The following is a 13,350-nucleotide window of genomic DNA, read 5'->3' as shown; positions in this document are numbered from 1 at the left end:
GTAAGTTTTAAATAAAATGACTCCGAATGTTTCCTATGCAATAACCTTAGAAATCTGGGCTGGGTTTTCTTCACTGCCCAAATAGATGGTGGGAAAGAGCCCCTTCTCTCAGACTTGCCCATGGCCAGAAGCCCCAGGGGTGCAGGAGAGTGAGAGGGGGAGTGGGGCTTTTTAAGAAAAGCCTCGTGCTGTGGAGCTGTGAGGCTGCCACAGTGATGGGATAATAGTATTTCACCTCTACATTTTGGAAGATTTCTTCAGAAACCAGTGGGTTTTGTTCCTTTTAGATATGGATCAAGGGGGAGGAAAGAAGTGTTCAAGGCCAAGTTAGACAGGGCTTGAAGCAACCTGGCCTAGTGGAAGGTGTCCCTGCCTGGGGGATTGGAACGAGATGAGCTTTAAGTTCCCTTCCAGCCCAAACCATTCTGTGATTCTATGATTCAAAATCATGTTTGACCTCTCATTGTCCTCAGCCACACACTGGGACTGATGCTGAGGGTCTGCACATCCCTGCAGCCCACCCCCCACCCCGGGGTGCAGTGCAGGCACTGTCCCCATCATGCCTGGAGGAGGGCTGGGCACCTAAAAGGCAGATCCACGAGGTCTGAAAAGTATCTCCTGCAGCGAGCAAGGAGTATTCCATACACTGCCAGCAGAAGGCAACTTAAGGAGTAAGCCCTGCAGTTTCAAGGAGATCTTGGATGTTTCAGATCTGTATTTTCTTTCACAGTCTTTCATTTTACACTATTTTTTGTTATTTTCGCATTGTTCCACAATGTCAAAACATCAGACTGATTCATTACAACACAAACAGGAGACACTTTGATGTAGGAAAAAAAGATGTTTTAATGAGTGCTAAGTAGCAACTGCCCTTAGGGGGTTTAGAAATAAAAATAGAAGCATCACAAAATAATATTTTAACTCTTGTATCCCGGGATCATCCAAATATAGAATGCAGAGTTGCACACAAAACAGTGCAGGCAGTAACTTCATTTTTTTTATTCATTCTGAAGACAGAATTTTGAATTCTCATAGGTTTTTGGTGAGTTTTTCACCACTTCTTTGGAGAGGAGAAAGTTTCCCTGGAGCATTTTCAAATAGGGCTCATGAAGGTGTGTGGTTTTGTCACAGGACAGCTCCCCAGAGAAAATTTAAGGGCGGGCTTCTGACCCTCCCGAGGTGTCAGCTGCCTCCACCAGTGCCAAATAGAGCTGGTCAAAACATGGTGGGTTTGTTTACTGGGGGTGGTGGTGTATGGAAAACTATGAAAAATGCAGAAGATTCTGTAACCCCCAGGTGTTGTGCTCTTTGCTAACAGAATTCAGGCATTGTTTCACTGAAGACTACGAAGGCATTTCAATAAATTTTTCAATAAACCCATTTTCCAGTGAAGCGATTTCCTGCCCTCTGGAGCCTGGGATGCTCCAGAGCATTTGATATGTGACCTGCAGGGATCTCAGGTGTTCTGAGCAGATGGAGCCGTCTTGGAGAGGTCCATCTTGTGTGACTGGATTCTCCTGAGGGACTTTTCTCCTTCATGCTTCAGTCCTTGTCCTTGGCACAAGCCTCCTTCCTCCATGCCTTTGTCCAATGCCAAGAGAGATTCCCAGTGACACTGGGGAGAGAGGGAACATCCTTGCTCAGGCTCACAAGTCTGTGAGATTTACACAAGGGAAAAGTGAATTTTTCTGTTGTTCCTGCTTTTTGTCCCATTACACCTGCCTGCCTCTGCTGTTTGGTCTCAGCAGTCCAAAGAGCCAAACTGTGCCCTGTCCAACGACCAAAAATAGCCCCTTCTGCCCTCACACAAGACTACCCAGAACCCCAGAAGACACTGACCACGATTGCTTTGCTTGGTAGGGGACATGGCCCATCTGTTCCCACTGGTTTTAACAATGCCAGCTTTTAATTCGGCCTCGTCTTCCCTCATAATTGTAAAGACCAATGCTCCCTGGCTCACCTGGACACACCTTGGTCTAGCTTTGGGTGAGCAGCGTGGGTTTCTTCATGTGCAGCTGCTCATGAGGGCAGGGTTGCAGCTATCAGGTGTGAGAGCTCATGAACAGCTTTGGAGCCCAGAAACATCCTTTTTTTTGCCAACTACCAGTTTGTGTATTGAACCACTTGCTCTAGACTTTGCTACTTTCCTATCCTGAGATGAGGGATGGCAAAGAGTGAGACAAGCACAATCAGCCAGATTCCCTCCCACCCCACTAAACTCAGTTTGTCACCCACAGAGCCAACCTCCACCCCGCATTCCTGGTGGTGGTCTCTAGTTTTTCCAGTGTAGAGCAGACCAGTCCGATGGGAGGTACTCCTTCTCTCATGGATTGCTCTCTCCTCAAAAGCAGCTGTCTGTACACACTCTGGAAGAGCTCCCTGTGGGGGCTGGAATGACCAGTTGTGACAGAGAGATGCTCTTGGGCCTAAGGACACATTGTCCTACTCCAGTGTCACGGGGCTTCCTGTTCACCCTCCAAAAACTGTGAGACAGCAATACTGCTTGTGCTGTTGGGAAATGTCCTAACTTGCTTCATAACTTGGAGAAGCTCAGACAGACCACCCTGAAGGAGCCAGCTCTCTCTGGCCACTCCTGGCCATCCCTCTGTACGGCAGAGCCTGGGCTGTGATCAGATGTTAATGTTGAAATCCTGTTTGCAGAGGCCTCCTGCCTTCCCTCTTTGCAGAGAGGGGACACAGAGCCTGGCACCGAGGTTTATTCTGTGCGAACCACTGTGTGTCTGATCAGACTTCTGTTTTTGTTCCCTGCCAGAGACCTGAGCATGAACAACATCAGCCGGCTGCAGCCCCGCACGCTCCGTCACCTGCGATTCCTGGAGGAGCTGTGAGTACTGCACGGGCACAGCGTGGGCAGGGTGGCAGGGGGGACGCTGGAGAGGATCCTGTAGCACTGGTCACAACCCCCAGGGATGGCACTGCAGCTACAGGCTGAGGTGGAAGGAGACTGCATGCTGGGACAGGGTTCATTTGCTGCTCTAGCTTTCGCTGAGGTCGTCACCTTCAGGTGGAGAGGATGCATGTACCAAAAGCCAAAATAAAAGAGGACCTAATCCTCTGTGAAAAAATCAACACTGTACCCCAGGGCAGAGCCAGCAAACAGAGAGCTTCATTCACCCTCCTGCAGACAGGGTCCCCCTCACAGCCTCTGCAGCCCAGAGACACACCAGGCCCCGCGCACTTCGCAGTTCGGGTGGAAACAAGCCTGGACAATGGAAGTCAAAAAAATTTGCCCCAGAGGCTGAGGTGTCCCACCAGGCACCAATGTGCACTGCAGTCTGAGCAGGCACACTCAGACACAGCAGCAGTCTCAATCCCTGGGATCAGCATGTGGCTGTGTGTCAGTGAAGGAGTGGCCCCACTTCTGAAAGTGTGAAAATTAACCACCAGCACAAGAAACCACTGGAATCCTTTGCAAGCCCCAAAAAATGGGAGCCCGGGGGGCAGAATATTGAGGTTGGCCATTTCTGCATGAGTAAATTGCACCTGTATGGTCTTACTCCACTTGACCATGAGAAATACCTCCAGGTGTTATTCTCATGCTATTGTTACTTTCAACACAACAGCTTCTGTTGGGAAGCACAGTTTCTTCAAAACACTATTATTGCATCTCATGATATACTAATACAAATGCTGCATTTTTGATGTGTGTTGCAAACTTATTGTGCATATAACAGTCACTACAGCTTAATCTGTCTAAATGAGACACTTTCAGTTTACTGAACCAGATCTTGCCACCACCACTAGGCACAACATTGACATTTCAAAAATGGTAGTTTCTAAAATGTCAGAATCACAGACTGGTTTGGGTTGAAGGGACCTTAAAGCCCATCTCCTGCCACGGGCAGGGACACCTTCCACTAGCCCAGGTTGCTCCAAACCCTGTCCAACCTGGCCTTGGACATTCCAGGGATGGGGCAGCCACAGCTTCTCTGGGCAACCTGTGCCAGGGCCTCCCCACCCTCACAGGAAGAGTTTCTTCCTCATGTTTTTTACTTCAAGTAACTCATCATCACCTGTCTGTAGTTTACATTCATGAGAGTTGTAAGGACCCCAGCTACCCAAAAGCCCCTTCCCAGCTGCCATTTACAGGCTGAGCAGGAGACATTTTTGATCATCTTTTAGCTTTGGAGCCAGAGCTGCCCAAAGAAGGTGGATTTTCACCGCTTTGCATCCATCCTGCAGCCTCTCTCTTTTCATTTTGTCAACATCCATGTCAAGGTGTGGACACCCAACACCTTTACTGGGGGTAATGAAGCTTTTCACACACACAGACCAGCCTCTGCTGTGTACAATTAGCAGTTGTCTTGCTGCAAGCAACCGTGTCCTCATTACGTCATGTACAAACAGAGCAGTCTCAACCAGCAGTGAATAAATATTCATAGGCTCCAAAAGAGCCAGCTTCCCACAGCCAAAAATAACTATGAATGAAACAGGCAAAGGGGAAAAATTTAAACAGGAAAATCTGAAAAATAATTGGAAGTTGTTAGATAACATTTTACTAGAGGTTCAAAATGCCACAAGTCCTCCTCCTCCAGGAAGGAAAGGAATTTTGACTAGGGGAAAACATCATAGTTAGGGGAAAGAAATGCAAACTGCAGCATCATATATCTATGCATAGCAAAGTGCCTGCTTGAATTTGATAGCAGTAAGACAGTAATCCTATTTATGGAAATCAAGTAATTGATATGAAATCAAGCAAGGGAGGATTTTATATGCTACGAGTAATTAAAAGTGATTCTTTCAACAGCAGCTAGACAGGGACAGCATGTACAGTATTCATAGGGCTGTCATCGACCAGTAATGCCACTTGCCTGGCATTTCCCCTGCTCTTTTCATTTATATCTTTACCAAATTTTCATCCCAAAACATTACATCAGGACCTTGACATTCAGGCTGGGATCACCCTCTGTGCCAGGACACGCATAAGAATCAAGCAAACAAATCCTGCCTGTTTAGACATCTCAAGGGAAGTTTGCTCAGGTTCCACAGCTCAGATCTCTGCTGGTTTCATCCACCCAGGACATATTGCCTTGAGTCTGCCAGGGTGACCTGTAGCACAGGAGACCAAGCCCTCTGTCTGCATCCCCGTGGCAGAACTGCCCATGCTGGGACATGCCAAGTGAGAGAAGAGCAGAAACCCCTGTTGAGCAGTGAGGGACAACCCAGGCATCCCAAATCCAAGTATCCCAGTGTTAGTATCTCCTGGGGAGAAGAAATACCTGCCTGCCTGCCCTCTGCCTGCCCCCTCTCCAGGCAGGGAAGTGCTGACAATGAAGAGGACTCTGCTGCAGCCCATCCTTGCTGCAAGTGCCTGTCTTCAGTTAGATGGAAGCCCTTCAGCAGGTTTCTCATCCCCAGGGATTTGGGGGGACTGTTATGGCCTTAGTCTGCCTTCTACACTCCCTTATGTTCCCTGTTACATCCTTGATAAACTGTGTGGATGGAGCAACTGAAGACAAAATTTGCAAAATTCAGTTTGAGGTGAGCCAAAACTGCTGTTCTGGGGCTTTGGTCAACCCCAAAAATTTCTTCTAACCTGATAGAAAGTACTTTCATCTTCAGGTTATTTCTTAACATCTCCTCTTTTACTTTTAGTCAAACCTGAAAAGAAAATGGTATTTCAAATGATATTTGCTTTATTGCAAAGATGCCTTAAAAAAGATGTTTGAACCTTCTGAAAAAAATCAGAGATTCCTCAGCAAAAAATATTTGGCAAATTCAACCCAGTCTTTCAAATCTCCTCTTCAAGGTCCCATAGGAACTCTCATATTTTAGGGACACTTTAACCTTGGTCTAATGCTTAGAAGCATCCCAGGAACTCCTGACACCCCTGGTCCTTGATCTATAACCCTTATTTTCTTCAACAGTCAGAGAAAGCCCAGGTTCCTCTGCCTCCTCCTCATGGTTCTCCCCTCCTGCTCTCACCCAGCAGCTGTGGGAGGTGTCCCATGGCAGGGGGGGATGGGACTAGATGATCTTTAAGGTTCATTCCAACCCCTTAACCTTCTATGATTCTGTGATTCTACCTTCTCTCTCGTTAGATGTAGCCCCACTAGCCCAGGGTCCCTTGGAGGAGAGGTGGTGCTTCACACCCTTCATGATTGCTCCTCTTTCCATGCCTCTATTTTAGCCCCAGCTCAGGCTCCTCATGAAAGTGAAGTCCATGAAAGTCATTGATCAGCTGGACTCGTGGCTGAGCTTGTGATGGAGCTGGAGTTCAACGAGGAACAGGAACAGTAACAGCTGCAAAAATGGGTGGATGAAGAACAGGTGTCCCATGGCCAACAAGGACAAATGTGCCTTGTTTCACAGCTGTGGAGCACTGCCAGTCCAGGTTGCTGGATCCACCTGAGCCCTGAGTGCATTAGTCCTCTGCACATACCCACGCCAGGGTGGGGGCATGCAAGTTAAAAACAAGAGCAAGGTGGCATGTGAGGATCCTGAGGACAGCAAAGCAATCACCCAAACCACACAATGTCACCCAGCCAGGCTGTCTCCCACAGGACATTGCTGCATGGGGTCATCCCCCCTCTGGACACCAAACATGTCCCCCAAGGGATCACAGAGGATGCCATGCTTAGGGCACAGATGAGGGTACTGGGACTGCTCCAGCTCAGACTGCTCACTCACTGTGTGGTCTGAGTAAAGTGATTTTCCCTGCCAGTGCCTCATCTGTCCAACAATGAGAGTGGGCCTCCCAGGAGTGCCAGGACTTGTTAGTCAGTCATTTTTACTGCGAGCTGCTCAGAAAGGTGCTGCAGATGCAATTAGCACTCATGCTCAGCTCAGATTCTCCAGTCTCAGCTGCCCTTGAAGAGACAGTGCAAGAGGGGTCCTCAGTTTCTGCCCATCAATGTGTGCTCTCCTCTGCCCCGCCAACCTCTAGCTCTGGAGAAAGGAGAGGCTGTGTGTGAGCAGGCACAGTCCCAGAGCAGGCACTCACTGGTCTTCCCCTCCAAAAAAAAACCTGCAGAGAGAGAGGTGTTCAGAATTGGGCCTCACACAGGCAGGGAGCAGCCCAGAGTTTAGTATGTCTCCTCTTTGTTTCTTTCTTTTTTTTCCTTCTTCTTTTCTTTCTCTCCTTTTGGCAGCAGGAAGATTGTTTAAAGTTGCTAATAAATTCCAGTTAATGAAGCCTGAAAAGCCAGAGTTGGGAGCCAAGAGAAACAAGAGCAATCAGTACAGAAGGAATAGAAAGAGGATCTTGAAAGCTGGCCTGGGAATAATAACATGTTGAAATGTGTTTGCCGGCAAGAGCTTTGTTACCGCGCTTTGAATCCAAGCGCAAGCGCTCGGTGCCAAGAAGGGAAACTGCAGCCAAAGGCAGGTGTTCATTGCCATTCACCTCTTGCTTCGGGGCACAGCGGCAAGATCAGACCCCTTCCCAGCCACTGGCTCTTTCACCTGCCTCTTCTCGGGCCCCGGGGGCAGAAGGACTCACCATCACGGGGAGTGCCGTGCTCTGCAGCGGGGCAGCACAGCAGGCTCAGCGCCACCCGCTCAGGACCCACTCCGTGGCCTCCCCTCCCAGGCTGTTCACTTTCCCAGGCAGTTCTTGCAACTCAAGGGGCCAAAGGCCAAGATCCAGCATAAAAGCAAAACGAAATAAAATGCAGACATGTATGCTGGGAATGTGAACGCAGCGGTCCTTTTCTCCTCCCTTGCACCTGTGAGGGAACCCCCTTCTCGATCCTCTTCCCATGAGGGTGCCATCAGGGGTTAAAGAGTACCACCACTGTTCCAGCCTGGTGTTGGAGCACTGGCCACTCCCCCTGGTGTTGGAGCACTCCACCCACTCCAGCTCCCAGACATCTGGAACATCCACCTTTGTGGGGATTGTCCAGTGCAGGGTCTCGCTCTGTGGCAACCTCATTCTTGTAGTGCTGGCTGTGGGGCATGACTCCTTCAGGAGCAACAGCTCTGCTGTGGAAGGGGGTGCTGGCATTTTTGGGCAATGCTTTCACATGTTGGCACCATGGTGAGAAGCAGTTCCTGGAGCAGTGCAGTAACATGTCTGCAGTAGGGTACTCCCAGGACAGCAGCTTTGGCAGGTTTCCATGACATAGCAGGCTACAGAGGTCTCTTGTGAAGACATAAACACTTGTAGGGCCATGACCTTACTTTGCCATGCTGAGATTTGGAGGCAGAATCACTGCTCCCTTGGTAGCCACCTTGCCTTGCACAGCCCTCCATTTCTAGGAAAGGAGCTGCAACTCCAAATTCTTGGATGCTGTGGTTCTCCCAGGATGCTTCTGGGGCTGAGAAGGTAGCAGGGTGCAACTTGTTAGCAAAAAGGAGACCAGCTGCTTCATCCAGGGCTTTCTGTCCTCCTGGTTGGCGCCTGTCCTAGAAAGAGGATGGTGCTGGTCTGTTGGTCATCAATTCAGTGGGTGAGCAAAAGCACAGAGAGAGTTAAAGGATAATTCCTCTGATGAAGCCTTCCAAAGGTCATCCTTGTGCAAGCTGACATGGTGTGGGGACAGACACTGGCTAAGGTGAAGGTGGGGACAGGAGAGAAGGGCTTCTGAGGGGTTGTCTATCATGAACATCAACAAACGAAGCCAAGTTATTGCAGAGGCCTAAATCAAATACAGAATGTTCTAAAAATTTAGAGATTTTTCAGTTCTATTTCTACTCCATTTAGACCTGGGAGAATGTTCAGCAACAGCTGGCATAGCTGGCCCCAATTTTCCTGAAAACTGCTTTCCATACAACTAACTCTGATCTGGAGTACCCCAAGTGGGACACCCAGAGTAGAGTCAGAAGTCAAAACTCCTCTGAAGTTTTGGAGGGAACAAACTGAAAACCTTTACAGTTTATAATATAAAGAGATGGGATTAAGGTGTTCAGTGTCCTGTATTGGGCTGTTCATTAGGTAGCTGTGTCTTATTAAATCTTACTTGGCAAATGAATCCAAATTGGCTTGCATATGAACATTCATGTGGGTTGAAAACTGGCTTGAGGACCGTAAACAAAAGAACAAATGCCATCAATCTATCGAGTTGGAACAGGCATGGGGGGGAGTTAGAAACAGGCACAGTCTCCTCCTCAGGGATGGAGTGAGGCAGCAAAGACCGTGCTAGAGGCACCTCCAGGTGATACCAGACTAGGACCAGCTGCAGATTCCTCTGTGGGAAGGAAGAGTCCAAGCCTGGCTCTTTTCTCAACTGTACCGTGTTTTCACTTGCACGACTCGATTGGCTTCATTCCTGCTTTGCACCAGCACGAGAACAAACTCAGGCATGACACGGGCCCGTGGTCCCCTGTGTGCCCAGGGGAAGGCACACGCTTGGCGTGATGACACTGTTTAGGCAGGAGCAGTGTCTGGGCACACTGCCTTGACAGCGGCAGTGCTTGGGAAAGCAGCCGGAGCAGGAGATCAAAGGGGGCGGCCGACACGCTCAATAAAGATCTGGCAAGGGGAAAATTCCACTGGGATATGGACACACATGTTTGTCCTGTCCTGCCAATGGGCAATGTTCCTGCCTCCTAATGTGAGTGATAAGAGCATCACCGTGCTGCCTGAGCACATGACATGAGCGATCATGCCCAACACACAGCCCTGGGGCGTGCCATGGAAGTTGTAGCATGACCAAGAAGCCCAAGATACAGGAGGGGGTGGGAGCCTGTGGTAACTGAACAGCAGCAACCATGAGGTGGTAAACCATGAGTTTGTTCCAACTTGGAGTGTATTGGGAATGCAGATCAAAGCCTGGAGGAATGTTCCGAGAAATCACGGGAGTGGTGGAAGAGAGGGGGGAGCAGAATCTAAAATCCACCATGAGCTTTCCGAAGCAAGCCAGCCCTATCCAGCTCCCACCCTCTCCCTCCACCTGCCCCTTCTTTCCCTCTTCCATCAGTCACTTTAAATCCAGAGCTTTCTCTTTCTCCCAACCCTATGTCACGGTGTAAACTTCAGGACAGCAGGGCATCCCACTGAATCAAGCTTGTCCTAAAAAGAGCAGTCCTGGAGCTGAGCTCACATACTGTGGACCAGATATTCACCCCTACGAGAGCAGCTTTTCTTCCTCTTGTGCATAGGCAAAGGCAGTACCACCTCTCAGTACTTCTCGGTGGGGTTATTTGCTTCAGTCTTCCCCACAGAAGGAGCAAATTAAGAGCTGTCTCAGTGGATGTCACACTGGCAGCATCACTTCAAATGTTATTGTTCCATTTTAAATAGAAAGGAAAGAACCATTTCTCTGCATTTCCTGTGGGATCTGAATTCTGGAGACACATTCAATGAGTGCCTGTCTGCCAGGCAGGGGGATTTCTGGAGAGTGTGAGTGAGAGGGACAGAAGGAACCAAGCACTAGGCAGACTGCCAATGACCATGAAGAGAGGAAGGGTCTCACACAGGGAGACTTTTGTGTCTTCAGTCTCTTACATGAACTGGCACAGGAGCTAATGGCAAGGAGCAAAGGATGGGTAGGAAGATGCTCCGAGAGCCAGAGCACCTCTGCTCTGGAGACAGGCTGAGGGAACTGCGGTTGTTTAATCTGGAGAAAAGAAGGCTCTAGGAAGACCTGAGAGCACCTTCATGTGCCTTAAGGGGCTCCAAGAGAGCTGGAGAGGGACTTTGGACAAGGACATGGAATGACAGGACAAGGGAGAATGGCTTTCTACTGCCAGAGGACAGGGTTAGATGAGACATTGGGAAGGAATTCTTCCCTGTGAGGGTGGGGAGGCCCTGGCACAGGTTGCCCAGAGAAGCTGTGGCTGCCCCATCCCTGGATGTGTCCAAGGCCAGGTTGGGCAGGGCTTGGAGCAGCCTGGGATAGTGTAAGGTGTCCCTGCCCATGGCAAGGGGTGGAACAAGATGATCTCTAAGATCCCTTCCAACCAAAACCATTTTGTGATTCTGTCATCTCTTCCCAGTGGTCACACTTCCTGCTTGACAGGACACCCCAAAAGGCCTACCCATTCCTGATCTGCTCTTGGAGGGATGGGACAGCCATGCTACCTTGCCTGGAACAGCTGGGCACCACTCCTAGCATCATGCAGCATCTGGGAGGTCTAACAAACCTCCAAACTCCACACCTCCAGACCCTGTGTGTGTGTCCTGGCCGTGCACCCCTCTAGGAAAGCAAAACCTCAGCCTGTGTGCACAAACACAGACATGTCCCACCCCCCAGTCCCTGCGTGCACACAAGAGAGCAGAGCCCATCTTAGACCCGAGTGACACTGTTGGTTGCCTTGGGAGGTGAATTGGGAGCAGTGGTTGTGATTGGTGCCTCCCTTTGTGCCTGCCCCTTCGCTGGGCATGGACCTCTACACCTTGGGAAAAGAAGTTGGGCTGCCTCAGCAGCAGGGACAGGTGTGGACAGAAGAGCCAGAGGCCAGGGGTGAGCCAGGGACAAGGCACAGTCTCAGTGTGGCAGGGCCAAGGACAGAAACAGCAGCAACAGGGAGGCCTTTTCTGGCGCTGGGGGATGTTTTGGGCCTCTAAACTCTCCCAAGACGGTGCCCAGTGAAACCAGGGCACCTACCACAGTTATTTTCCCCCTTATGTTCTGTGTTATCCTTGGTGCTGAGACACCATGAGCTGACTCTACATGTGTCCCACCAGCATCTGTGGCTCCCTGCTACCCCGTTCTGAGGCCACCAGCCCCAACCTCAGCTCCATCCAAGCTCCATACTCCTCTCCTGCTAATCCTGGTGGTCCCAGATCCTTTTAGGGACCCAGCAAACACTCAAACTCACCCAGGAAAGTGAACAGAAAGATGTGGAGCTGCCAGGAAACAAGCTGAGAGGCATATTTGAGTACATATAGGCTGCTGGCAGTGGAGGCTGGAGCAGCCAGGAGCTCCAGGGAGGTGAGGACAGACAGAGCCAGGTGGGATGGATGCAGGGAGCAGGCTGAGGATGCTGTGCAGGAGCACCTCTCCTCCAGTCAAGCACTCCAGCCTCCCGTACAACTCCCTCCCATGTGGAAATCAGCAATCAAAAGGAGCAATTACCCCAAATCACAGCCCCTAAGTGACAAATAGCCCAGCCTGCCAGGCAGCTCCTATGCTGCAAGAGGCAGGTTCCAACCTGCTCACACATTAAAGAGACGACCCTGTGCTGTTTATGGTGTTGAAGGCCTAATTATGGGAGCAATTTTCTCTAGATTCCCGAGGGGAGAGACAGAAAGGGAGAGCACTTGGGCACCCACAGAGAGGGAGAGTACCACCTGCTCTGCCATCAGTGAGTGTGGCTGCCCAGAACAGCCCCAGCCCTCCCCCTGACCTTTGCAGAGTCCTGGTTGCAATGCACTCTGCTTCCAGCCAGGATTACACTGCTCATCTTCCACACCTGTCTCCTTCCCAGACAAAATGCCTAAAAAGAAATGAGCTTTGTCAAAGTTCAGTGAAGGCCTTTGCCAGGGTCTGTGCCCAAACTCTTGGGCCTGCTTTGGACTTTCTGTGAAAGTGAGGATGAATGAGCCTGGTCACAAATGATGTTCACTATCTCTGTTTTGGAGCTGCAATATTCCACTCCAAGTCAAGTAGACAAGAAGTTTCTTATCGAAATATAGTAGTAATTTAGAGTCTTAATCAGGTTGTCAAACCTGTCTTTATGATTTCTGATGATGGGTACTGGGACTTGGTCCAGGTTTGTCCTCACAGGTGAAACAAGAGGAGAAGAAGAAGATTCTCCTCTCCTCTAGGTCAAGCCTAGACTCCAGAGTCTCTGCTCCTGACTCCACCACAGGCCCTCACCATGGTCCTGATGGTAAATAACAGTGATGCAGTTTCTAATACCAGTGGAAAATCCAAATACATTTTAATTTCCCAGCCTGCTCTGAGCCTTGCTGAAATTTGAGTGCTCTGATCAGGTGATGCTGTACCATGGCAAATCCCATGGGTTTCCTTGAATAAATTCTTTCAGTAAGTTCTGAATATTGTCCCCTGCTCTTTGCTCTATGTCCCAGATCAACCAATTTTCCATTGTGATGCTGCTCTTCATTTTGTCTTCCTCTCCCATCCCTTCGCCTTCATTCAGCCTTGGCTGTGTTGTTCCCAGGCTGTGTTGTCCCTATCCTCATCTTCCCTCCTACACTTTTCTCCAGCCATAACTCATCCAAGAACCACTTTAGACTTTTCTGTCCTGGTTTTGGAAAGCACACTCAGATAAGCTGGCTCTACTGTGGCACCTACAGGGTACTCCCCGTCTCCAGCCCCTTCCCTGTGTCCCCTCACAGCAGTGGTTCCAAACCCCAGGGTGTTGAAGGAGCTGGGCTTTAGCTGTGATCACACAGGTGAAAGCAGGGCTGGGAATGAGGGAGTGGAAGCAAATCAAATGGCATCAAGCTTTGATGCACAGGACAAAGGAGAACCTGCAGGA

General features: G+C 49.7%; 1 protein-coding gene across 1 annotated transcript in view; it reads left to right on the top strand.

The window, feature by feature from the left end:
* LGR6 (leucine rich repeat containing G protein-coupled receptor 6) overlaps window positions 1-13,350 on the top strand; it is a 132,710-nt gene that overhangs the window by 42,411 nt on the left and 76,949 nt on the right. Inside the window, exon 2 of the mRNA XM_008929735.2 lies at window positions 2,774-2,845. Within this exon, the coding sequence (XP_008927983.2) occupies window positions 2,774-2,845 (72 nt within the window). The remainder of the gene's footprint in view (window positions 1-2,773; window positions 2,846-13,350) is intronic.

This window comes from Manacus vitellinus, unplaced genomic scaffold, assembly GCF_001715985.3.
Source record: "Manacus vitellinus isolate BGI_N305 unplaced genomic scaffold, ASM171598v3 scaffold_47_pilon, whole genome shotgun sequence".
NCBI lineage: Eukaryota > Metazoa > Chordata > Aves > Passeriformes > Pipridae > Manacus > Manacus vitellinus.
The sequence above is the reverse complement of the archived record's forward strand: the minus strand, read 5'-3'. Positions and strand labels throughout refer to the sequence as shown.